This window comes from Sapajus apella, unplaced genomic scaffold, assembly GCF_009761245.1.
Source record: "Sapajus apella isolate SASKATOON/1434 unplaced genomic scaffold, GSC_monkey_1.0 scaffold4, whole genome shotgun sequence".
In the NCBI taxonomy this organism is placed as follows: Eukaryota; Metazoa; Chordata; class Mammalia; order Primates; family Cebidae; genus Sapajus; species Sapajus apella.
The window spans coordinates 11,276,566-11,304,009 of NW_022436944.1; the positions used below are offsets into that span (position 1 = coordinate 11,276,566).

A 27,444-nucleotide genomic window follows, 5' to 3' on the forward strand; every position below is an offset into this window, starting at 1 on the left:
AGACAATGAAGCAGGCCCAGGGAGGGAGAGGCCTCAGACGGGCTGTCTCTGCCATGTAAGGACACAGTAGGGTAGAGACTCAGGCAGCCCCAGTATGGAGTGTGGACAATGTAATGTCAGCTTCACAGGGAACCAGGTCCATTTTCTGTAACATAGCAATGTTCAAAACATAGGGCACACACAAAAAAAGAAAGCTTTTCATCAAGTGCCCATGGCCTGGCTTCCCATTTCAAGCAAGACAGAGGACACCAAAGTTCTAGCCTGGGAAAAGAGAAAAAACTGTTCTTGTGGAACAAGAGGTAAGAGGGCCTTGACCTTTGACAACTCACATGAAAGTAGTGACAGGGTGACAGCTGGTGCTCAGACACTTCTTCCTGGAGCCTGACCTAGCTATTTGCTATTTTGGTTCCCCAAATGCTCCTTGTTCCTTTTTAGCATCTGTCATAGTTTAACTTTAAAGTTGCCATTTGTATGACATTTTCTGAGTTTTGAACACCTTTTCAGTTTGTGTTAAAAGAGGTTGCCATATATACACCATGGAATACTATGCAGCCATAAAAAATGATTAGTTCATGTCCTTTGTAGGGACATGGATAAATCTGGAGACCATCATTCTCAGCAAACTGATCCGAGAACAGAAAACCAAATACCACATATTCTCACTCGTAGGTGGGTGTTGAACAATGAGAACACTTGAGCACAGGGAGGGGAGCATCACACACTGGGGTCTGTTGAGGGGGCCAAGAGAGGGACAGCAGAGGGTGAGGAGGTTGGGAAGGGATAATATGGGGAGAAATGTCAGATATAGTCTACGGTGGAATGGAGGCAGCAAACCACCTTGCCATGTATGTACCTATGCAACAACCAGCATGATCTGCACACATACCCCAGAACTTAAAGTACAATAAAAATAAATAACTAAAAATAAATAAAGGAGGGTGCCAAAATTCATTTTTTCAATCAATGTGAAGGGTTGCTCCATTGACTATATATCAACTCTATTCTGGTGTCTGGTTCCCACAGGATGTTATTTAAAGATATTGAAGTGTAATAACTTTTCTTGGTTACCATGCTATATCACCAATCCCCTAATATGTATTACATATTCCTGGGGAACATTCAGATGTAACCTGAACCACACCTACTTAGAGTAAGTGTGGAGTGCAGAGTGTTAAGTATAAGCTCTGGAGGCAAACAGTTGCATTTAATGTTGGTTTAACTAAGTGACCTTCGGTATGCCTCAGTTTCCTCATCTGTAAATGGAGTTATTAATAGGGTCAGCCTCACTTGATTGTGTTAGAAGCAATTAATGTACCAGATGTAGAACAGTGAAGACTATACATAGAAAGCCCTCAGTAAATGTTAATGAGTAGCATGAGCACTTTGTTACAGGTATGCATTATAAGTCATAGCATATCCACTAGACCAGTGCCCATTTGAAACTGTTTCTTATCAGACTGCTATGAAGTGACTGCAGATATTAAAAATAAGAACATAAGAAGTTAGAACTTTTTTTTCCCATTTATTTTATTGCATTTTAGGTTCTGGGGTACATGTGAAGAACATGCAAAATTGTTGCATAGGTACACACGTGGCAGTGTGATTTGCTGCCTTCCTCCCCATCACCTACATCTGGCATTTCTCCCCTTGCTATCTCTCCCCAGCTCCCCACTCCCCACCGTCCCTCCCCTATTTCCCCCCAACTGACCCCAGTGGGTAGTGCTCCCCTCCCTGTGTCCATGTGTTCTCATTGTTCAATACCCGCCTATGAGTGAGAACATGCGGTGTTTGATCTTCTGCTCTTCTGTCAGTTTGCTGAGAATGATGGTTTCCAGGTTCATCCATGTCCCTACAAAGGACCCAAACTCATCGTTTTTGATGGCTGCATAATATTCCGAACTTTTATAGTAATTTAATATTGCTGTAATATCCAAATACCTGATCAGTGGACATTGCATGTCTTGTTTTATTCATTGCATTTCTATTTTAATTTATTTTTGCTATTTTAAAAAATATATTGGTTTGTGACTTGTGAAAATTTTTAAAACAAAAAAATAATTCTTTACTACAGCGAGTTTAGAAACTACCGTATTAAATGTTAGATGCAGCTGGACCCAGACTAATTCTGAGAACTTTCTTTAATACCTAATATTTTACTCCCTAAACTGTCTTCCGGGATGAAAAGGAAAGAGATTTAATAAATGAAAGGTGATGAACACACATCATTATGGCCATGGTTGAGATACAGCTATTCTAAGATGGGTTACAGCTGAGGAAAAACAGTTCTTAATATTATTCATATTTATCATAAAGCAAAAGATAGGCTTTTCATTAGTTGGCAGCCTGAAGGCTGTTACCTGAACTTTGCTGTAAGTAAGAGCTGAATTCTAGGTAGAGTAGGAATGGAATCACAGGATTTTGTGTAGAGTTCTATCCCCAGCTCAGTTATTGATGTGTTTTTGATCAATTATATGCCTCCGTTTCTGGGGTAACTATTTTTCTACCAATTAAAAATGGGCTACAGTATCATATTTGAGATGAAGACTATGAGAGGATGTATTAACATTTTAACCATTTTCCTCCTCTTCCAGTGTCAAATACCAAGAGTGACAATGTCTTAGCTATTTAATCGTCGTGGCCAGACCCTATTGCTTGCTTCTGTACCCAGACGATAAAGTCAGCCTAGACAAAGAAGAGCACATTGCCTTACAGGTCTCCCTCCTAATTCACAGTGCTTTGATGATATTCCTACTCAACATTTCTTATGGTCCTTAATAATTTACAAAGTGCTTTCGTAGCTTGTGTTATATCTGGGTGGCACTGCATTAGGATGGGGCAGGCTTCTATTAAGGCTACTGCTCACCCAATATGCCCAGTTGTCTCAGAAAACTAAAGATTTGGGGTCCATCTGAACACTATCTATCAGTGGCCAAAACCAAAAATGTACCTTTACCTTGGAATGTATCCCCAAGAGGATAAAAGGCAAAGCCCACCAACTCCAAATAATGTACAGATTAAGTCTTATCTTACTACAGAATTAATGAAATCCTCAGCAGCCTTGCTTGAGGAAAAAGACCCTTGCCCTGGTCCCCTTCAGATTCTGTTATTTCATTTTTGGGGCCAGTGCTTCTCAAATTGAAATGTGCCACTGGACACCTGGGGACCATATTAAAGTGTGCCTTCTGATTCAGTAGATCTGGGGGCAGAACCTGAGATTCTGCATTTCTGACAAGCTCCAAGGAGATACTGATGCCGCTGATCCAGGAATCTCACTTTGAGTAGCAAAAGCAGGGGCTTTGCACTTTTTGCTGATCCCTTTTCCATGTCTTATTCTCTCCCATGTTAGCGGAATAACTGAAAAGCGAGCAAATGATGGGGCATCTGAATAAGTGTCACTTCCTTGTATCATAACTTCTGTATTTTCACTCTAATTGCAGGAAATTCTCTTTGCAGTTGCTCAGAATTCATATTTGAAGCACAGGAATTTTTTTAAATAGGCTATTTCTATATCCAGTTCTTGTATGCTCATGGAGTAAAAGAGTCCCTCTCTTTTAGTACACACTCTTTAAGATACTGCAGTAAGAGGAGGGATTTTATAGTCCTCCCTGGCCTTGAGCATGAAAAGGATATCTTTCAGGATTGGTACACTGGTGCAAACCCCCTTTTAGTGTCAAATGTCCACAGTAAGCAGCGGCCATTCAGGGTTTTACCATGCCTTGAATTTTTCATGCCCATTCTATATGGACAACACTGTCAAATCCATTATTTTATGTAATGCTTTCAGCAATCTGATGATGAAATATTATTAGTCCCATTTTTATATAATGAAAATAAAACATTATGAGTCATTATGAGTTTTACAGCATCACTAATAAACATGAAATTGGAGTCATGAGGCTAGGTCTTTCCCCTAAGATCCTGTTCAATCAATTTTCCCATAACTGTCTCCTTTTGAAATCTCTTATTAAAATATTGTGTGAATGAAGTAAAACATGGAGTTATTTCATTTTAGCAGAGTTCTACCATTGGCATGACTGCATTCTGACCCCCACATAACTAGGTACCTGTCCATCTCTGCTCTTGCCCACTGAGCAGGTCAGAGGCAGAATAGATACAAAGAACTGAGTCTTATTGTTGTCCTTTCCCTTAACATTCCAGCGTAGGTGTTCCAGCAGCATTATTTATTGCAGTCCCTAAACAGATGGTAGCACTGTGAAGCTGGGGGATCTTCTCTATGATAATTGATGACCCAAGAGATTACTGAAGAATAAGGAACATAGCATTCTAAGAATTTGGCACTCCAATGTGGATTTAGTCAATTGCATTCTCCTACTTCTCCTTTAACAAGCTCAACTCTGCAGGAGTACATATATTGGACATGGAATTGTAAGCCAAGATCCTCAAACATTAACTAATATTATTTTTCCTTGATTTAAGGAGGCAGGAAGAGAGGCTGCCAATCTTTCCACCCCTTCCAGCTTTATAGTCTCATCTCCTGACTTAGTAAGGGCAGTGAGTAGCCCAAGAGCCAATTTGTTTCTAAGGGGAGTCCCTGTTCACACAGGAGGGAGGTAATTAGGCCTCACCCTAGGCATCCCTAGTACTTTTAAAAACTTTACTTTGGCAACAGAGACCAGAAACTGTTCAGACTGGAAATTATCTGAGCCTCTTGTAACGTGGCATGTTGAGTTAAGACCAAGTTAATATTTAGGGGATTTATAGAACTCTGGCAAAGATTTCTGTAAAATTACTTCTGGGGTCAAAAGTGACAAACGGAAAACAAATAACAACCCCTTGCGTGAGCCCAACCCACTGGCCCCCACCCCCACCACTCTACAAGCAAACACACAGCAGACCCATGATTCCACCAGCACTGTCACATTTGTGATGTGTTTCCTTGCTCTAGAAGGGAAGCAGAAGTTTGTTTTCCTCAGGAAAAGATATTTGTTTTTGAACTTTTTGTCCAAAAACTGTGTTTCAAACAAAATACTCCTCTTCTATCTTTTTATATTAAATTTAAGAAGCAAGAGAAGAAGAATTAAAGGAGCAGGGAATGTTTATGATAAACCCAAATATTCTTGTCTACCATTTCCTGACCTTCCAACTTATTGGAATTGAAGTTTGTCCTGCCTCCCTGCCAGCAAAGTTCTGTGGCATGCCCATGTGGATTGATGGCCAAGGGACAGAAAGTTCCCTTTGATCCATCTGGAGACCTTGGCTGCCTCGATGACTTCATTACCACCCCAGTCCACTGATTTCTGTGTTCTACAAATCTAAATCATAAAAACAAGGGAGATTGTGTAGAAGAGAAAGTTTTTGTGGTGAGAATTCTCATCAGCAACACTCATCAGCCTTAGATCTAGAGAGCATTTCTTTGTCCCAGACATTTTATTGTTGCTTCTTCACTCTTCATATTTGTTCCTTTGCAAATTCCTCTTTTTGCCTCTACTCTTGCTCCCTGCTTCTCTCCACATTTCATCTTTACCAAATAGCATTGTGCTATACAGGATACCCAGTTGAATTTCAGTTACAGAACAAATAATATCTTAGTACTTTTAGTATAATAATTGTAGTAAAGTATAATATATTTTTAATATATTCCATTAAGGACATGCCTACACTTAAAAATACTTATTGTTGAGAACACATGGACACAGGGAGGGGAACATCACACACCGGAGCCTGTCATGGAATGGGGAGCAGTGAGAGGGATAGCATTAGGAGAAATACCTAATGTAGATGATGGGTTGATGGGTGCAGGAAACCACCATTGCATGTGTATACTTAGGTAACAAACCTGCACGTTCTGTGCATGTACCCCAGAACTTATAGTTAAAATAAATAAATATAATTTTTAAAAGAACCACTAAAAAATAAAAATAAATACTTACTGTTTATCTAAAATTCAGACTTGGCTGGGTGTCCTGTTTTTCACTGACAACCCTACCACTGAGACATCCAACTTGCCCCTCTTGGGGTCAGTGAGTGTCTAGAGATTGCCCCTTAACTTGTTTCATGCTCAGCATCTCCTCAGGTTAATGCTATAAGGCAACTTGAACATGAAGGAAGGCTGCTTCCAGCTACTAAAACTCTGACTTATCCAGGCTACGGGGCTTTCTAACCAACATCTGGCCACTGGAGACACAGGCAGTGAAAGGGATCTAAGAGGCCATCCCCTCCTACAGCCTGACAGTAATCAAATCTAAGATGTGGTGACTGCTTGTTATGTGCTAGGAACACTGCTTCATGTTGGTTCTGTCATTTAATCATTCTACCAGCCCCATGAGTTAAATATGGTTATTATCCCCATTTGTAGACCGTGAAATTGATATAAAGAGTACAACAAATAAAAGAAGAATCTCCAGAAGTAAGGAACTTTTTTTAAGAATCAAAAACTGATCGAATAAAATTATTTTAGGACATTTTCTATAATCCATAAAATTTGAAGTTTGCTTTGTGAAGAAAATGTGATTATTGTACTGTTAGAACTCAGCTTTATGCAGAAAGAAAAAAATTATAAATTCATGAGAAATTGTTCCTCTAACAACTCATATGATTTGAGGTTTAAAAATGTGTATAGTCAGGCACAGTGGCACACACTTGTAGTCCCAGCTACTCAGGAGGCTGAGATAGGAGAATTGCTTAAGTTCAGATGTTTGAGACCAGCCTGAGCAACATAGCAAGACCTCTAACTCTAAAAACTTAAATTAAAAATTAAAACAGTAAAACATTTGTATAATGCTCAATATCTTATATGTACTTGTGGGTTACAAGTTGTACTTTACAAATTTTTTAAGTTTTAATGGCCCCAGCTATAGAAGTATTTGAAATAAAGGTATCTTTTATTTTTGAAATGTGATTAGGTTCTGTAGAACCAGAGAAATATTTTAATTTCATAACTATGCATTGACTAATGTGGATAGAAAATAAATATTCCCCAAAATTTCTTGTGTTGAGTGAATCTATTAGATTTTTTTAAATTAACCTTGGCAATCATCATGGTTTGTAAAATAACATCCAGAGATAGCATTTTCTTGGTCTCGTTTGTAATGGGAGTAAACATTTAGAGTCTTCTGGCTAAAATATGTCAAAGCCTCCCATCTATTTGAGTGTAGTCAATATCATATATATGTCAGAAAGGAAACCATTTTCAAGCTTAGCCTCTATTCCCACATACTGATTCTTGCAATCTACCAATATATATTTCATTTGTGCATGGTATGAGTAGGTAAAAGTTATGTAAAGCCATAAAAAACTTATAAAATTATGTAAGAAAAATGGTTTTAAATTGTATCAACAACAGCTTATTAGACAATAAACAGTTGCCTGGTTACCTAAAAGATGGCTGGTTCCCACTGTGAACCATCAACAGCTGTCCCTGGCCTGGACCTATAGGTGAATTCTGACCACTATGGGCCCATAACCATGGATCCTCCCTCAAGGCCAGGACTGCTCTCTGGGCCAGCCAGAAAAACCTCAGTATCCAACCCTGCCAACTCACCTCCACCAGTGTCCACTGCAGATATAGGTGTCAGAATGGTAGACTGTAAGTGAAAAAAATAGTTGTCAGCCCTTCTGCATTGCGTTTTCCTTAAAAGCAGTGCCTCTTTTTTTTTTTTTTTGGAGACAGTTTCATTCTTGCCACCCAGGCTGGAGTGCAATGGTGCAATCTTGGGTCACTGCAACCTCCGTCTTCTGGTTCAAGCAATTCTCCTGCCTCAGCCTCTGAGTCGCCGGCATTACAGGTGCTTGCCACCACACCCAGCTAATTTTTGTATTTTTAGTAGAGATGAGATTTCACCATGTTGGGCAGGCTTATCTTGAACCCCCGACCTCAAGTGATCCACCCACTTCAGCCTCCCAAAGTGCTGGGATTACAGGTGTGAGTCACCGTGCCCGGCAGTGCTTTTTTTCTTTAAGTATGTTTTTCCTCTCACTCTTACTTAGGTGTTATGCCAGGTTTACTTTGGCCCTTAGGGAAAAATAATGTTTGAAAAAGCTAAGATTTTTCTGTAAGTCTGGGCCCTTTCCTCAATGTCTTGGAAAAGTACTAGATAGCCAAGTAAATACACACAGACAAACCAATAAAATCATTAGATCATCTTGATGAATGTATTTCTAGGGATTATTATGTGCTGTAATAAAAAATAAATATTTTGTCTCTGTCCCGAGTTCATGGTATACAGCTCCTAAACTCTCAGAATCTCAGATTGATGGATGTCTTTTATATGCTAATAAGATGACTGGTGACCAGGACCCCTAGATTGCTTATGGATTGGGGTTGGTCACAGGAAAGACCAAGGCATGATTACACTGTTGGAACTTTCATTCCCATTCTCTATCTTACCCTATAACTCACCCACCTCCAATATCTGGGGAGGGAAGATGGGCTGAAGATCGAGTTAATCACCAATGGTAATCATTTAATCAATCATGCCTAAATAATGAAACCTTCATAATAACCCCTAAAATTCCAAGGGCTTCCAGATTCATGAACACATTGAGGTGCTGGGAGGATAACGTACCCAGAAAGAGCACAGAAGCTCTGAGCCCCTTCTCCTATACCTTGCCCTATGCATCTCTTCTACTAGGGTGTTTCTGAGTTGTATCCTTTATAATAAATCCAATAATAATAAACTAAAGTGTTTTCCTGAGTCCTGTGAGTCATTCCAGTGAATTATTGAACCACGGGGGTGGAGCAGTACAGGAACCTTTGTAGCCAAGTTGAAAAGTGTGGGTAAGCTGGGAACCTCATACTTTTGACTGGCATCTGAACTGGGGGCAGTCTGTGGAGTCTGGGGCTAATTCCAGGCTGTCAGTGTTAGGGGTTGAAATGAATTGCAGGACAGTTGGTGTCTAGAGGGTTAGAGAATTAGTTAGTATAAGAAAAAAACCCACACATTGGGTGTCAAAAGTGTGGTAAGTAAAAATAATTCCTTTTATTCTTGTTTTTTAAGAAAAGAATTAATGATAACAGTATATGTTATAAAAATGGATAGCGGTTGCTCAATAAAAATTAAAGTAGCTGTAAGCCAGCTCAATATTAGAAGATAGATAAGGGAAGATAAATACATGCCACTTTTCTATAATCACTCAGCGCCTCAGTGAACAACAGAAAGCTATTTCTGCAGCTTATTTGTAGGTACTTATTCTAGCTAAGGCACTGTTAGCCCTCAGAGGAAATCCAGAAGCATACCACACATGATCCCTGCTTTAAAGAAAGTAATTTTAATGACCCACAAAGTGGTTTATAAACTCTGCTGTAAAAGATATTTGGGTCTATTAATATCATTCATAGAAAACCTCTTTCTTCCAACATCTTAAAATTCAGAAAGATATTTCTTGCTTGGAAGATGAAAGAGTTATACTGATTTTTGTAAAAATTAACAAAACCATGAGTTTAGCCAGTCCATGTGAAATGTTCTTATTCTGTAATTTCAGTACAAACATATCAGCACATGTACATTTTTTAGAAAATATCTGGCACAGCCGACGTGGTGGCTCACGCCTGTAATCCCAACACTTTGGGAGGCCAAGACGGGTGGATCTCGAGATCAGGAGTTCAAGGCCAGCCTGGCCAATATGGTGAAACCTTGTCGCTACCAAAAATACAAAAATTAGCTGAGCCTGGTGGTGCGTGCCTGTAGTCCCAGCTGCTCAGGAGGCTGAGGCAGGAGAATTGCTGGAAACCAGGAGGCAGAGGTTGCAGTAAGCTGAGACCACACCACTGCACTCCAGCCTGGGTGACAGAGTGAGACGGAAGGAAGGAAGGAAGGAAGGAAGGAAGGAAGGAAGGAAGGAAGGAAGGAAGGAAGGAAGGAAGGACGGAAGGAAGGAAGGAAGGAAGGAAGGAAGGAAGGAAGGAAGGAAGGAAAAGGGGAAGGGGAAGGGGGAGGGGAAGGGGAAGGGAAGGGAAGGAAAGGAGGGAGGGAGGGAGGGAGGGAGGGAGGAAAGCAAGGAAGGAAAATATCTGGCACACATTTCATGTGAAAGCCATACATTTGAAGAGTTTCTAGATAAGAATATAGTGCATGAGCATAAAAACTGATATTTATTCTTTGAACCCTTAAAAAAGCATTTCTAATTCAAAGTTCACATAAACACCACTGTTTCTAAACTTCGGGCAGAACAAGCTATAGAAGCAATTTCAAAGACCTATGCCTATAGTAGATATTCAGTAAATATTTGTTAAATGACCAGTGAAAAAAATGATTAGGTAAAGTTTTCGTTTGTGAGTGAGAGGCAGTTAAACAAAGAATATCACTGTTCTGAAGGGTATATAAGACCACAATCTAATGCAATGATTTCTATTCCTTTAGGAGAAAAATCAGCACTGAAATTGAATTCCCTGAGAAACTAGAAGAAACCAAGCTCATGGTAGCTGAAAATGAAGACCATGAAAAACTCCAAGTTAAAATCCAGGCTTTTGAAAACAAGATACATTCAGAGAGCAATGTCCCTAGCTCTATCAGAAGATACAGTTTGGGCCAAGGTTCTAAAGAAGAAAGAAAAAACATTAGATTTAACAGGTATAACTTCGATTTGGCTTGTTTTTTATAGCATGTACTTCATGTTAGCTATTGGTTTTGTTATCACTCTGTTATGGGTGTTTTTTATATATTTTTTACCTATAGCCACCCAAAGTGCTGTCCTTACATGAATGAAATATTATCCACAATGCTCTCATTATCCAAAGAAGCTCACTATTTTAAATTGGTAGTACGAAAGGAAAACAAACCTATTGCTTAATTTTTAAAGCAATTTTAAAATACAAGTATGCCATATGGAAAATACTGTCTCTTGATTTCTGATGAAAAATCAAAAGCAAAAGTAGATCAAGATGAAAAATATGTAATATTTTTCAGCCAGTTTTGCCATGAAATTGATTTCTAAACCTTTGTTTTTGGGGGTGACCTAGATTTTCAAAGGTTTGGTTTATTATGTCATTTGTTGGTTGTCTACATTTATCAAGCCTGTTAACAGTTTCACATTCCAGAGGAAGTAACTTTTTGTCCCAATGTTATTATTATTTATTTTCCTTGTCAGTGAATGGTAATGCAACTTCTTTAACTTTCCCCTTGTTTGTACTCTAGGTCAAAAAGTTTGGCTTTGCACACTATGCTCACAAAGGGTGTGAGTTCAGATGATGGTGAAGATGCAAACAGGGGAGATATACCAGCCAGCATCTCTCTTTCAGAAATAGACCCACTTAGCCAAGGAAGTGACAAGCTGCTCTTTAAGACAGACACTGGCAGATTACAGCTGGGAGATTCTTCAGTTTCATACCCAAATATTATACATGTAGACTCAGAGAATTTGCCAGAAACTGCTAAAGATAACTTCCAGGAAGAAACTCCAGAGGCAACTGCAAGTCCTGTAGAATACCAAGATAAGCTGTACTTGCACTTAAAAAAGAACCTCAGCAAAGTGAAAGCATATGCCATGGAGATTGGAAAGAAGATTCCAGTCCCTGATCAGTGTACCATTGAAGGTAAGTGTTGTGTACTTCCCAAACCTAAGAAACTTCAGGAGTCACTGCAGATAAACAAAAAGCCCAAATCATGTAAATTAGCATACTCTTTTCTGGGTCTTTTGCAAAATAGGTCATTTTTTAAAACACTTTACATTATTTGAGGTCCCCCCGCCACAAGAAAAGGTTGATCATCTTATTGATTCCCATTTGAATCTACTTTGGGTGCACATAAGTCCACTGACTCTGATTTTTGCAAACCTCAGGATATATTATTTCTGGTCCCCTGTCCCCAGATTTCAGGAAAATCCTGCAGAGTTTGGTGACCCTAAAGGAGGCTCTGGGGTAGGAGTTCTGCCATAGACGTTTCCCAACCACATAATCATACAAGAAAGCCATGCACGACATTGAATGTCAGCTTCCATTCAGCTACTGTGTGCCAGGCAGTGTGTTAAAAGTACTCAAGATTCCCCTATAAACCACACAGATACAATTCCTGACCTCTTAGAGATTACAGTATAGATGATGATGCTCAACTTAGGATGAGACCATGTCCCCCAAAACCCATTATAAGGTGAAAATGCACCTAGTTTACCAAACATTACAGCTTAGCCTAGCTTACCTTAAACAGGTTCAGAACAATTACACTAGCCTAAAATTAGGCAAAATTATCTAACACAAAGCCTATTTTATATTAAACTATTGAATATCTTATTGAATGCTTTACTGAAAATGAAAAATAGAATGGATGTATAGGCACTCACATGAAGTATGGTTTCTACTGAATGAGTATCACTTTCACACCATTGTAAAGTCAAAAAATGGGAATCGTATGTCAGGACCATCTGTACACAAAGAAAATGGCACAACCATAGTCAGGAGGTGACTTAAGAAATAGGAGCCAGTGAGAGGCTGAGCTAGTCAGAAAACAAAGGGCAAAGTAAAAGAAATAAAAAATTTTAAACAGGATGTCAGAGGCCAGGACCTCCCTCAGGTACATGAATTAGGGTGGCACCAATAAAAACTCAGTAAAATTTTAACCAATGACAAGATCAGTAACAGTGTCTTACTGAGCCATAGTGGAATCTAAGGCAACTTTCAACTTTGAAAATATCTGACGTCGAAAATGCATTTAATACACTTAACCTACAAATATTACAGCTTAGCCTAGCCTACCTTAAATGTGCTCAGAATACATACATTAGCCTACAGTTGGGCAAAAATATATATAGTTTGACAATTAACTAGTTAACTTTGTTTTTTTTTTTCTAAAAACATTGAATAAATTCATCATTTTTACTTATAAAAAAAAAAAAAGAGAATACTTTCTTTCAATACTGATGGTTCCTATCAGGGATGACGTAGAAGTGAGTATGTATTTTTTTAGGTTGACATTTTGGAATTCATACTCTTGGAATTTACTGAGCAATTCCTTGCACAGATATGTGTGAAGGATGGAAAATTTTTATGATTCACTGTTAATACATCCATTGAGAAAGAGCTCAGGCTGATTGCAGGGGACGTATTGTTATTATTTCAGAAGTAGTATAAACTATTCAGTGACATGCCAGCAGTCATCTGGCTGACAGTTTTGCTTGTTATCATAAGATCGCTCAACAAAATTACTTTTCTTTCCTTAAAAACTTATTGAAAAAAGATTTAGGCTTAATTGTGTTATGTTTAATGTGTGTTGGTATAAACGCAACACATTTGATCTTTCTTGGTGAATTATGCATACTAGTCAAGAAGCACAGAGAAGAAATATAAAAACCACTTCTGAAACATTTAAAAGTTAAAGGGACAAATTAGCCAGCAGGCAATAACAACAAAGTGTTCAGAAAAATTTTGGACTGCTGTTACAAAGTCTATAAGAACACGACAAAACAACCTTTGAAAGAAATTCTTTTGATGTTAGGTTGGTCTGTATGAAAAAACTGACATTAGACTGTTTTGATGTACAAAAATATCAATTTCATATGGTTCTGCATAATAATACTTAAGTATAAACTATGTTAAATGAATAGGAACCTCACTGGTTACTGTATAGCCGAATTCGGTATAAGTTGAATCAAGGTCACAAATAGCATTCATAACTCCAGTTAGCCATCTATTATTGCATGATATTGATCACACTGGGGACAGGCAATAGAGTATAAACAGATCAGTGAGAATCTATCAGCATGTCTGGGAAAAATGTCAAACCCCAAGTCTTGTTGATGTTGGGTCAGCAATGTCATTTTGGGTATGCACAGCCTGTTATTCCCAGATCAGTAATTCACTTTTGAGCTTTGTAGGTCTCTCGTATTTGTACAGGTTTACCAACAACTTAAAGTTATGTATTCATAAGCAAAGCAATGGTCTGATATCACTGCTTGATTATAGTTATATACAAGACTGGAAGAACTGAATTCATCTGCCAAAGAACATTTTAAAAATATGAATCATTATAAATGATTTTTATAATGTACATTATAAATGTTTTTCATTTATTTGAACAAAACTGATTAGAGGTCACAAAAACACATACATGATATTGTATTAAATCCTTGAAAACCTGGCCCATCACTGAAGTTCTATAAAGGATGATATAAAAGCTTACAAAAACCTATCAATGTTACTTTGAAGTATTTCCTTATTGGGTGAAAATACATCCCATTTGAAAAGCATATCAGCAAGACGGGCTTAAGAAAGCTAATTTTAAAGCTAGTAATGTAGTCCTTTCTTTACTGATCCACACATGTTAATTTTGCTTAAAATGAGATTAATCATTAATTAGTGGTCGTTGTTTTTATGGTTAATGACAAATAAAGCTTCTTTATTGAAAATTTGCATGTAGTCAAGTCCAGCCTCAGTGTTGGTGTGACCGTGGGTGCTCACATCCTTCTGGTTCAATTGGTCCCATCTGGGGATATTGGTAACGCCCATCCACTAATGCTTCTGAGGAAGCTTTCTTTTTTATTTTTTAATGGATTAGTTTAATCATAGGTTTAGGATAATTTCTCCATGAATTGAAGTTGTAAAATTTGGAGCCAGAGAAAAATGCTAAATCTTTTTCACACAATTTGAGAAAGAAAAACAGCAAATAGGAAAAAGTTACAAAATTCCCAGGAGACTCATTTCATTGAGGTAGTCTCTCGGGCCCCTGTTAGGACACTTATTAAGGAATACTTTTCTAGAGAACTTTTCTTGGTGCTTTGGGACTTTTCTTGGATTACCTTACTTACCTGCTCCCACCTCTCCAAACAGTGAATTTTAGTTGACAGAGGCAGACAGAACAGCGACTGGTTTCTATCTTAACTTTCTCCTGCCACACATATCCTAATACCAATCATCTGCAACAGCACATAAAACATATACAAATAACAGGAAGAAATGAAGATTTACAAATCCTTTTGAAAAGACTCTCTGCAAACTGCTTTAATGAGTTAACATCAGAGCACTGCCCTTACACATCCTCAGCTAAGAATAGGTGCAAGACTCGGGCATTTAACCACAAATCACTGGGAAGGCTGTTACCTACTTACATCCATGACTTAACATGTTGCAAACTTTCAAAAGAGGACCTAAGATAAGTTTATTTCTCATTAATTATATTTTTAAAAGTGCTTCTTTAAAATAAAAAATATTTGGTTTCCTTTGCACTTTTAGAGAAATGATTAAAGAAAAATGTTCCAGCCAGGTGCGGTGGCTCATGCCTGTAATCACAGCACTTTGGGAGGCCAAGGCAGGTGGATCACCTGAGGTCAGGAGTTTGAGACCAGCTTGGCCAACAAGGCAAAACCCCGTCTCTACTGAAAATACAAAAAGTAGCTGGGCATGGTGGTACGCACCTGTAATCCCAGCTACTCAAGAGGCTGAAGCAAGAGAATCACTTGAACCCTGAAGGCGAAGTTGTAGTGAGCTGAGATCGCACCACTGCATTCTCCAGCCTGGGTGACAGAGTGAGACTCTCAAAAAAGAAAGAAAAGAAAGAAAGAAAAAAGGAAAATGTTCCTTACAATACAGTTGGTCAAAGGAGTATATTGTTGATCTGCATCTCCGGTTACCTGATATTTATCTACAGATGAGATGAATATTCATCCGACTAGAAAACAGTGCAAAATAAAATTGGTGAGCGCATGTACTCTTAGGACATTTTGTATGGAGACCCAGGAGCAGATCCAAACTGAAAATGAAATCAGTCATCTCAAACCTTGAAATGGCTAGTTCCCCTAACATAATAGCCACCTTGGTTTTGTTTCTAATAGATTTAAACAGACCTTGCTAACAAATAAACAGAGGGAAAAGTAAATACATAAATGGAGCAAAAATGCACAGGAGTACATTTCAATATATCTCACCCTAAAAGTCACCACGTTAAAAGAAAAATGAGGAGATGCAGGTAGTGTAAAAGAAGTAGTTTGCTGTGGCATATTTCATATTCTTAATCATATTTTTTGAAATGTATTATTTTTAAGATAGAAGGGTATATAGCAATATACTCTTATATCCACAGTCAGTACTTTTATCATTTTTTAGGGAAGCTTATGCCCAGAGATTATTATCAGTCATCCATTATTGTTGTTTGGGGACTGTCTTTACTCTAAGGGATACAGTGCAGTACAAAATGGTCCTAAGCCCCTGACAGTCCCCAGCAAAAGAGTACATTCCAATCCAGGTTGCCACAAACCAAATTTCAGGAAAGTGAATGTTATTTTTCCATTTACTTTCATTACGAAACTGGCAGTATATGCCCTGTAGGAAAGCAGAGTGGTCCCTGGGTGTCTTCAAATTTCATTTAAAAACAAAATAAACAGAGTAAATCCATATTTTTGAGCTCTGTTGGTGATGAAGAGTTGGTAGCCAGGAAACTGAAAAGAGATTATATGGTTGCATAAAGGGTTTTGATAAGACAGAGAAAAACGTGGGGTGGAGGAGGGTAGATTATTTCCTCCTGTTTGCTACACAACCATCAAATTTCAGGTGATAGAGGATTTTTAATTTTTTAAAAAATCGTACTTGTTAGCAAAATCAAGAGTCCGAGTATTTGATAATTTGGTAGGAGCTGATTTGTGTTACAGTTCATTTTCAGAGAGGCGCATATTTATAGCAGATGAGTCCAAAGCTGACAGAGCCTACTTGGAGTGAGGCAAAAAGAGCTAAGTAAAAGACAGCTAATTCCTGTGTCTACATTATTGTCCTGTTCACATTAGGGACTCGTGAAAGATTAAAAAAAACAGGTTGTTGCTTTTTCCTTATAAAAAGATTCAGTTGGCCTGGTGTGGTGCTTCACGCCCATAATCCCAACACAGGGAGTTGAGGTGGGTGAGTTGCTTGAGCCCAAGAGTTTGAGACCAGCTGAGTAGCACGGTGAAACCATGCCTCTACAAAAAATACAAAAATAAGCCAGCCATGGTGGTGTGCACTTGTAGTCCCAGCTGCTTGGGAGGCTGAGGTGAGATAATTGCTTGACCCCAAGAGTTCAAGGCCACAGTGAGTCATAACTGCACCACTGCACTTCAGCCTGGGTGACAAAGAGAGACCCAGTCTCAAGAAAAGTCAGCAAACTTTTAAAAATAATTTGTTTTACAGAAAATAATCATTTTTCAGATGAAAATATCCACATCAATTATCCCACAGCCTTAAAATATTATATTGGCAATTAAAATAAGCCACAAATGCAGGAAACATAAAGTTGTCGAAGAAATTCTGAGAGTATGATTCTGTTTCACCTGTAAAGCCCTCTAGTTTATACGTGTAAGTAAAAACCACTTTTCACAATGATCACGTAAGTGGAGATGTTTGAAGAAATATTAATCTGGGAAGTTATCCCTTACTTACATGGCTAGGGACAATGACAGATGACGGTGTCTCCCCAATGAGATTTCCAAGTCTCAAAGCCCAAGAACATTGTCATCTACTTAGCTAATATTTGTGCTCAAAGCACCTGGCACTGGGCCAGGCAGGGCAAAACTTAGCCAGCCACCTCTAGAGTTCCCTGGTCTCTCAAACTTGAAGCATTTGTTAGTGATGCCTGAAAGGTTCATTCTCTGGATATGCTTTGGAGACTGGTCTGGGAACAGCAGAGATTGCTATACTCATTATGCCCTCATTCATTCATCAACCAACTCTTCTTGAGAACCTCGCATGTACTGACCACGCTGCTGTGGGCAGGGGATACAACTGTCTGCAGAACAGCCATGGCCTCTGCTTTCATGGAACTTATATAATACGTAGTTACAAAGTGAGATGAGTTATCTCCAGGAAAGGAACATGGTTCTGTCAGAGCCTAGCATGTGGAATCTGCTCTGATCTGGGAGTCAAAGCAGTTCCCCTGAAGAAGAAACTCTTGAGAAATGTGAAGAGCAAGTAGAGGTGTGGGAACTGAACAAAACCATCTGTCCTGTGGAGAGAAAGATCACCTCCAGGGACTGAAGCTTGGCCCCTGGGGAGCACTGAAGTGAAGTGAGGAGGAGGATAGTTCAACATAGGCAGGGATCTGGGGTCTATCCTGAGAGAAAAATCAGATTGAAAAAATATCTCCCTACCTGCAATGTGGAGATTGGCCTGTAGAGAGAGCTAGAGGCTCCTTAGAAGGCAACTGCTATTCCCCAGGTGAGAAATTCATTCATTCATTCATTCATTCATTCATTCATTCAGCAATAATTTGAGTCCCTATAGTGGGTTAGGCACTGAAGATATGGCAGCAAACAAAACCAAGTCTCTCCCTTCTTGGAACTTATTCTATGGGATGATATGGACCAAGAACAAAAAATATATAGAAAGAATAATGCTAAGTAATGACGGTTGCTATGAAACACAAAAAGTAGGCGGCGGGGGGGCGGGGGTGGTGCTGGATAAAGAATGAGATTGCTATTTAGGTAGAGTGACTGGTGAAGGTCTCTCTACTGAAGTGATTTTGCAATGGAGACATGAATGAGGGGAAGCAGCAAGGATGGAACAGTAAATACAAAGCCATGAGGCATAAGGACACTTTATGTGTGGGTCCTTAGATCAGGGTGATTGGACTACAGGTGGTGAGAAGTGTTCACTCCAGTTATATTTCAAAGGAAGGCTGTCAGCAGTGCTGGTGGTTTGGGCCTAATCATGCAATGGACGGATGAGACAGATAAGACTAGAGGAAGAAAAAATGTGTGGGGAGATACAAATCAAGAGCTTGGTTTTAGACATGTAAATTTTGAGATGACCACTCTTTCTTTTTCTTTAATTAATACACTTTATTTTTTAGAGAAGTTTCAGGTTCACAGCAAAATTTAGTGGGACATATAGAGAATTCCCATTTACCCCGTGTCCCCACCACACACACAACTTCCCCCACTGTCAGCATCCCTCATCACAGCGATACATTGGTGCAATCAATGAACCCATAGTGACACATTGTCATCCAGAGTCCATAGTTTACACTGAGGTTCACTTTGGTATTGTACCTTTTATGGGTTTTGACAAATGTATAATGATGCGCCCATTATTGTAGTTTCAAACAGAGTAATTTTACTGCCCTAAAAATGTTCTCTGTTCTGCTTCTTCATTTTATTCATCCTTCATTCATTCATTCATTTTACAACATTTTTGAGTGCCTACTACATGCCAGTACCACTCCAGGGACTTGGGAAACATCAGTGATCAAAATAGGCAAATATCTTTGCCTTCATGGAGGCTGTTCTAGTGGAAAAAGGCACATGATAAATAATAGAAATGATAAATAAGTAAAACATGTAGGATATTACAAAGTGTTAAGTGCTATGATGAAAGAAAAAAATTGAGCCAGCCAAGAAAAGCCAAGAAAAAAAAAAAAGGATTTAGTGTATGTATGTACAAATTTGAAAAGAGGAGGGAAACTTCTAGAAGGACACACATCAAACAACTATCACTGTTTTTCTCTGAAGAAGCACATTGGAGCCGTTTGCAGTGCCTCACGCCTCTAATCCCAGCACTTGGGAGGGCAAAGTGGGTGGATTGCCTGAGTTCAGGAGTTCAAGAAGAGACTGGGCAAAATGGCAAAACCCCATCTCTACTAAAATATTCAAAAATTAGCCAGAGTGGTGGTGTGCCTCTGGTCCCAGCTACTCAGCTGAGACAGGAGAATCGCTTGAGCTCAGGAGGTAGAGGTTGAGCTGAGATCGCGCCACTGCACTCCAGCCTGGGCAACAGAGCCAGACTCTGTCTCAAAAAAATAAAAAGAGAAAGAATCAGATTGGGAATGCAGGTGGAGAAAAAAGCAAGAGGGAATAAATATTAATGTAAATATTTCTGCAAGGTTTGGAAATTTTTAATAAGAATAATTGGCTTCAGTAGTTGAGATGCAGGTAACTTGGAACTAGGTAGTAACTCCAGATGCCCAGCATCCTGTCTAAATCGGGTTCCAGTTCCACCTCTGCTGTAGGGCAATTCTGACTCCTTGAACAGGTTATTTCATCTCCTTGGTCACTACTTCCTTACACTTATCCCAAGAGTATATTACAGGGTCATGAGTTTGCAAGCTTTGCTCTCTCAAGGGGCTCCAGCGTCCCCTTTATCCTCCCTTTACCTGCCCTGCAAACAGAACAGCCCTGATTTAGCTGGCTTCACACACTAGCCTTCCTGATGGATGTTTAAACCAAGAATTCCACAGCTTAAAGAAGCTTGTAAAACACTGGGCTGGATAACCTTTAAGGTCCTTTATGCTCTAAATGTAATTAATCCCAAGTGTCCAGAGCTGGCAAAGTATATAAAATGTTAGTTATTCAGCCAAGTTTTTTGTTTGTTTGTTTGTTTTTTGCTATCAGCCACAGACAACTTTATTACTAATTTTATATCTCCAATATAAAGTAAAAAAATAAAATTTCTTTCATATTAATTTCCTGTCCTTTCTCTAGACATCTGCATTCATCAGTTTACAACAGTTGGGAGAAAATAAGCCAGATTGTTCAATAGTTGTGAGACTTGTCTCACCATTTGCTTGGATTTATTCATTAATATGTATCAAACAGCAAATAACCAACGACGATCAGCAAATTAATGCATTGTGTCTGTCCTGGCTGTTTCTATTCTAATAGTTTTGCTTACCTTACTCAATAGAAAATAATCTATTTCAAATAGTACATGAAGCAGCCTACAAAAATATATAATAAAAAAAAAGAATTTTTACTCAATGTGGGGGGAAAAACAAACAGAGAAATAAAATGAATTCAGTAGTTGAGTTATTTTTCAGGAACTTATCCCTGGAAATTTTCACAATTGCTAAATATGGTTTGAAATTTACTTCTGAGCACCCTAGTGGTCAAAGTAAGGAGGGCAACAATATTGGTTTAAAAATCTACAGTGTCCATAAATAAAATTGTACTAAGTCTTGGCAGGGGGAGGGGAAGAAAGCTGTTTATTTGACTGACAAATGCTGTTCTTACTAAAGCCAGTTCATTAAAAAGGTGTTTCTATTATGCAACAAACACACAACCATTAAACGTAACAATAGAGCAATTCTAAACTAGAAGTAATTTTGTCTCCACCATTTGATAATGTCTAGGGACATTTTTCATTGTCACAGTTTGGGAGAGGGTGCTACTGACTTCTAGTGGATAGAGCCCAGGAATGCTACAATACACAGGACAGCCTCCCACCCCAAAACAAATAATCCAAAAATATCAGCAGTGGTTGAGAAACACTGCAACAGATCCTCGCCTCTTGAAATATTGTCCACAGACCAAAAACATCAACATCACCTGGTACTTGTTAGAAATTCAGCATCTACAGTTTAACAAAACTCCCCCGAAACCAGGTGTTTCATAAGCACATTAAAGTGTAAGAAGCACTACTACTGCAGAAATGAGAATTTCCAGTAGATACTACTAATAGAGAAAAGACAATGAATTTGTGGTTAAATTAATGGACTCTTCATTTAATGATCACTTCTTAATTGAGGAGATGGGCCAGGCACGGTGGCTCATGCCTGTAATCCCAGCACTTTGGGAGGTCAAGACAGGTGGATTGCTTGAGGCCAGAAGTTCAAGACCAGCCGGTCCAACATGGTAAAACACCATCTATACTAAAAATACAAAGATTTGTTGGCATGGTGGTGCACACTTGTAATCTCAGCTACATGTGAGGCTGAGGCAGGAGAATCACTTGAATCTAGGAGGCGGGAATCAAGCAGTGAGCGTAGATCTCGCCACTGCACTCCAGCCTGGGGACAGAGCGAAACTCTGTCTCGAAAAAAATAAAAAGAGAAAAGAAAAAAAATTGAGGAGATGAGTTTTCCTTTCAAAGAGACCAGGCTTATTTATCTGGACTGCTTATGGCACTGAATTTATGGGTCTGGTTGTCTTCTAATTCTTCTCACAGGATATGAATTTTAAGAAAAGATGGATAGACTTGGAAGCCAGGAAGTTTTACACCTTGTTTGAATTTGTGTTTTGTGTCTTTCTGATATTTCATGAACGTGGCATTTAGTTCCTCATGGAAGGTATTTTTAAAAGCCTCAAAATACCATGGACATCAAATATGTCTTCAATGATGTTTTTAGCCAAGTTGTATAAATGAATTAGAAACATACAGATCACATTTTGCTTAAAATTTGCAAAGAACTAAAATTAAGCAAAAATGTGTTGGAGGCACATACATGCTCTCCTAAACATAAAACATTGAAAAGTGGGTTGAGACAAGTATCTATATGTAAACTCACTTGTCATTTATATTTCTAAATTAATCTAACTGGCCGTTTTTATTTAATACTTTATTTTTAATTAACATATAAATAATTGTACATATTTACAGAGTATATCATGATGTTTTGATACATATAATGCATAGAGATCAGATCAAGGTAATTAGCACATCCATCATTTTACATATTTATCATTGTGTTGTGAATGTCCAATATTCTCCTTCTGGCTATTTGAAACTATATAATATGTTATTGTTAACTATAGTCATCCTAAGTGATGGAACTTATTCCTGCTGCCTACATGTCAGATTATATCCTTTAACAAATCTTTCCCTGTGTCTCCCTTCCTCTACTCTTCTCAGCCTCTAGTATCTTCTGTTCTACACTTTATTTCTATGAGATCAACATATTTTAGTTTCCACATATGAATGAGAACATGCAATGTTTAACATTCTCTTCCTGGCTTCTCACTTAATGTCCTACAGTTCCATCCATGTTGTTGTAAATTACAGGATTTCATTCTTTTTATGGCTGAATAGTATTCCATTGTGTCTATATATCACATTTTCTTTTTCTTTCTTTCCTTCTTTCTTTCCCTTCCTCCCTTCCTTCCCTCCCTCCCTCCTTCCTTCCCTTCCTTCCTTCCCTTCCCTCCCTGCCTGCCTCCCTCCCTCCCTCCCTTCCTTCCTTCCTTCCTTCTCTCTCTCCCTCCCTCCCTCTCTCTTTCTTTCTCTTTCTTTTTCTCACTCTGTCACCCAGGCTGGAGTAGAGTGGTATGATCTCAGCTCACTGCAACCTCCACCTCCCCAGGTTCAAGCGATTCTCCTGCCTCAGCTTCCCAAGTAGCTGGGACCACAGGCATGCATCACTACACCTGACTAATTTTTGTATTTTTATTAGAGACAGGGTTTCACCATGTTGGCCAGGCTGGTCTTGAACTCCCAACCTCAGGTGATCTGCCCACTTCAGCCTCCCAAAGTGCTAGGATTAGAAGCATGAGCCCACACCCAGCCTTATATACCAACTTTTCTTTATCCTTTCATCTGTTTTGAGGTGCCTGGATTGATTCCATATTTTAGCTATTGTGAATAGTGCTGCAATAAGCATGGGGATGCAGATGTATCTTCAATATAATAATTTCTTTTCCTTAGTATAAATGCCCAGTAGTGGGTTTGCCGGATTGTATGGCAGTTCTATTTGTAGATATTGAGGGACTTCCATACTATTCTCTATAGCTCTATAGCGGTTGTACTAGTTTATATTACCAACAGTGTGTAAGAGTACTCCTTTCTCTGCATCCTCACCAGCATTTTTTTTTTAATTTTTGATAATGGCCACTGTAACTGGGAGGAGGCAATACCTCATTGTGGTTTTGGTTTGCATTTCTTTGATTAGTGATGCTGAACATTTTTTCATATATTTGTTGGCCATATGTATGTCTTCTTTTAAGAAATGTCGTTCAGATCATTTCCCCATTTTTTAATCAGATCGTTAGATTTTTTTTGCTGTTAAGATACCTGATTAATTGTATATTCTTGATGTTAATCTCCTGTTCTATGAATAGTTTGCAAATATTTTCTCCTATTCTGTAAGTTGTCTTTTCATTCTGTTGATTAATTTCCTCTGCTGTGCAGAAGCTTTTTAGTTTGAAATAATCCCATTTGTTTATTTTTGCTTTTATTGCCTGTGCTTTTGAAATCTTATTCATAACATCTTTCCCCAGACCAATGTTTTGAAGCATTTTCCTTATGTTTTCTTCCAGTAGTTGTAAAGTTTCAGGTCTTACACTTATGTCTTTGATCCATTGTGAGTTGATTTTTGTATAGGATAAGAGGTAGGAGGCCAGTTTCATTCTTCTGCATGCAGATATCCAGTTTTTGCAGCGTCATTTTTTTTAAGGGACTACTATGCTTTTCCCAGTGAGTTTTCTTGTCATTTTGTCAAAAATCAGTTGTCCGCAGATATGTGGATTGATTTCTGGGTTCTCTATTCTGTTTCATTGGTCTACGTATCAGTTTCTGTGAAAGTACCATGTTGTTTGGTTGTTATAGCTTTGTAGTATTTTTTGAAGTATAGTAATGTAATGCTCCAGCTTTGTTCTTTTTGCTCAGAATTGCTATGGCTATTTGGGATTCTTTATGGTTCCATACAAAGTCTAGGATTTTTTTTCTATTTATGTGAAGAATATCATAGGTATTTTGATGGTGACTCCATTGAATCTATAGATTGCTTTGGCTAGTATGGTCATTTTAATGTTATTAATTCTTCTGATGTGCATAGGATGTCTTTCCATTTGTTTGTATCCTCTTAAATTTATTTGATCAGTGTTTTGTAATTTTCCTTGTAGAAGTCTTTCATCTCTTTGGTTAAATTGATTCCTAGGTGGTGGTGGTTTCTATTAATAGCTATTATAAATGGCATTACCTTCTTGATTTCTTTTTCAGCTAATTCATTGTTTGTGTATAGGAACACTAAATTTTATTGTATTCTGCCATCTTACTGAATTTGTTTATTAATTTTTAGAGTTTTTTGGTAGCATCTTTAGGTTTTTCTATATATATGATTATGTCATCTGCACAGAGGACTATTTGACTTCCTCCCTTCCAATGTGGATACCCTTTATTTCTGTCTCTTATCCATTTGTTCTAAGACTTCCAGTACTAGATTGAAAAAGACTGGTAAGAGTAGACATCCTTATCTTGTTCCAGTTCTTAAGGAAAGAGCTTTCAGTTTTTCTCCATTCAATAAGACATTAACTGTGGGTTCATCACATATGGCTTTTATTATTTTGAGTATGTTCCATTGATGCCTAGTTTGTTGAGAGTTTTTACCATGAAGGGACATTGAATTTTATCAAATGTTTTTCCTGCATTTATTGAGATAATCATCTGGTTTTTGTTCTTCATTCTATTGATATAATTTATGACATGTATTTATTTGCATATACTGAACCATCTTTGCATTCTTGCAATAAATTTTACTTAATCATGGCATGCTATCATTTTGAGGTGTTGTTAGATTTGGTTTGCTAATATTTTATTGAAGATTTTTCTATCTATGTTCAGCAGAGATATTGGCATGTAGTTCTATTTTTTGACTGAATCCTTGTCTGTTTTTGGTATCAGGGATATGCTGACCTCATAGAATGAGTTGGGAATAATTTCCTCTTCCTTAATTTTTTGAAATTTTTTTAGGAAAAAAATGGTATTAATTCTTCTTTAAAGTTCAGTAGAACTCAGTGGTGAAGACTGCAAGGGGGTGCTGCAGGGCTGTTTTTCAGACACTGAGTGTGGGTGCCTATGTGACCAACCCACTGGCCCAAGGGGTATGAGCTACTTAGCAGCTTAAGGACCTCTCCTGCTTAGGGGCAGACACACAGTGGTTTGACCAGCTCAAGGTGGGGTTCTCCACGCACAGGACTCCCAGACTGTTCCTTTCGCTGGAAGTTCAGTGGCAGAAGGTGGTTTCCCTGCTATGTAGGACCGGAATCACAGTGGATCCCTGGCCCAGGCTCCATACAGCTGGGGCTAGGTGGAATGAAGATGTACCCTCAGTGTGGGAGAGGTGCAGTGGCTTCTAAACCCCAGAAAAGGGCACTCCAGAGGTGTCTGGTTTCAAGGTGGTGCCTAGCGGCAGCAGCTTCACTCACAGAGGATGGATAACAGGTGGAGAGGATACTTTGTGTTACTAAACTGGGAAGTGCAGCCATATGAATTCCTGGCAGTTCTACAAACTTGGCTTATAGCTTGAGAGGCCTGTAGGATTCTCTGGTAGTGAGGACTGTGTTTGTGGTGGCAATAGGGGGTGGGGAGGAACTTCTGCTTACCTTTTCCTGGAAATGGGAAGTCCCTTCTGATTCTAGGCAGATCCAATCCAGAAAAAGAAGAGGGGGCTCCAGAGGCCTGGTGCCTCCATGCTTCCTGCTTGGGCTTCCAATCACCAAATGTGCATCTCCACTCCCCCACTGCACTTCAGTGCTCTCCCTTCCACACTCCAGTCAAACCTTAGCTGTTTATCCATTGCTGTGGACCTTTCCTGTTGGAGGAAAGAGTGCTAGGCATCTCTCATCAGCCCTCTTGCTCCACCTCAGCTGCATGACAGCCAGTGTTTCATGCAGCAAGAGCTGGTAGCATTGGACTTTGGACCATCTTCTTTCTACATCTCTCTGAAGCTACATGATTTTTTCTATTTATGTGAAAAATAACCTTGATTATGTTTAAATCAACATGATTTTTTTCCAGCAAATGTAAACAGTTAAGACTATTGCTATATCTCAATCATGTCTTTCTGCTGAATTTTTATTTTACAGTCACATTAGTTCATATTTACAGGTACACCATGGGTTTTTTTGTTTGTTTTTAACAAAGTTTTTAAACTGTTATAAACAGATGAGCAAACTGTAAAAAAAAAAAAAGACAAATATAGATATCCTTTGTATTCCTACAGTATTTCTATTGTACAGTTTCTTAGTAATTCAAGTATCAAATGTACATTGAATACTTAAGATGTTATTGTTTCTAGAAATTTTACTTTTAACTTTGCATTTCCTGCACTATTGTATATTTTGAATTTATTTGCAACAGCAAATAATAAAGCAATTCAATAACTATATAAATAATGGATTTAATTCAGAATTTAGGCCAAGCACAGTGGCTCACACCTATAATTCCAGCATTTTGGGAGGCTGAGGCAGTAGGATTGCTTGAACCCAGGCGTTCAAGACAAGGTTGGGCAATATAGAGAGACCCCATCTCTACCAAAAATAAATGTTTTAAAAAACTAGCTTTGCTTGGTGGCACGTGCCTATGGTCCCAGCTATTTGGGAGGCTGAACTGTGAAGATTGCTTGAGCCAGGAGGTTGAAGCTGCAGTGAAGTGTAATCACACCAACACACTCCAGCCTGGGCAACAAAGTAAGAAATTGTCTCAAAAGAAAAAAAAGGATTTAAAGCACTAAAATATGAGGAAATTTCCAAAACAAGAAATAAAACACTGACATATTACCAACCCTGGTCAGTGAAAGTATTATCTAGGAATACGCTTAATGTAAATTAAAGTTCCTTAGTGGGTAAGAGAAGCCATCTAATTTTAACTTAGAAATTGATCTTTTAAACACTTGAGGCTTAAGAAATTCCCCAATGCTTTTAGTTAAGTATTACTATTGCTAACTTTTAAACTTAAGCACATTTTTAAGGAAATGTAATCCACATGTTTCAAATTCATTTTTACTTTATCCATCAATATATGCTTTGTAAGCTCTTCTGATTCCTATGAGATATTTTGCTGATAATAGAAATCTTATCAAGAAATGCCCTTTGCAGATGTTAAGAAGAGGC

At 38.4% G+C, this 27,444-nt stretch overlaps 1 protein-coding gene across 5 annotated transcripts in view; it reads left to right on the plus strand.

The window, feature by feature from the left end:
* Positions 1–27,444, plus strand: part of VEPH1 (ventricular zone expressed PH domain containing 1) — a 227,372-nt gene that overhangs the window by 115,890 nt on the left and 84,038 nt on the right. For all 5 annotated transcript variants that reach the window (XM_032262452.1, XM_032262461.1, XM_032262468.1 and 2 more), the window contains 2 exons: positions 10,320–10,529; positions 11,094–11,491. In XM_032262452.1, the coding sequence (XP_032118343.1) occupies positions 10,320–10,529; positions 11,094–11,491 (608 nt within the window). The remainder of the gene's footprint in view (positions 1–10,319; positions 10,530–11,093; positions 11,492–27,444) is intronic.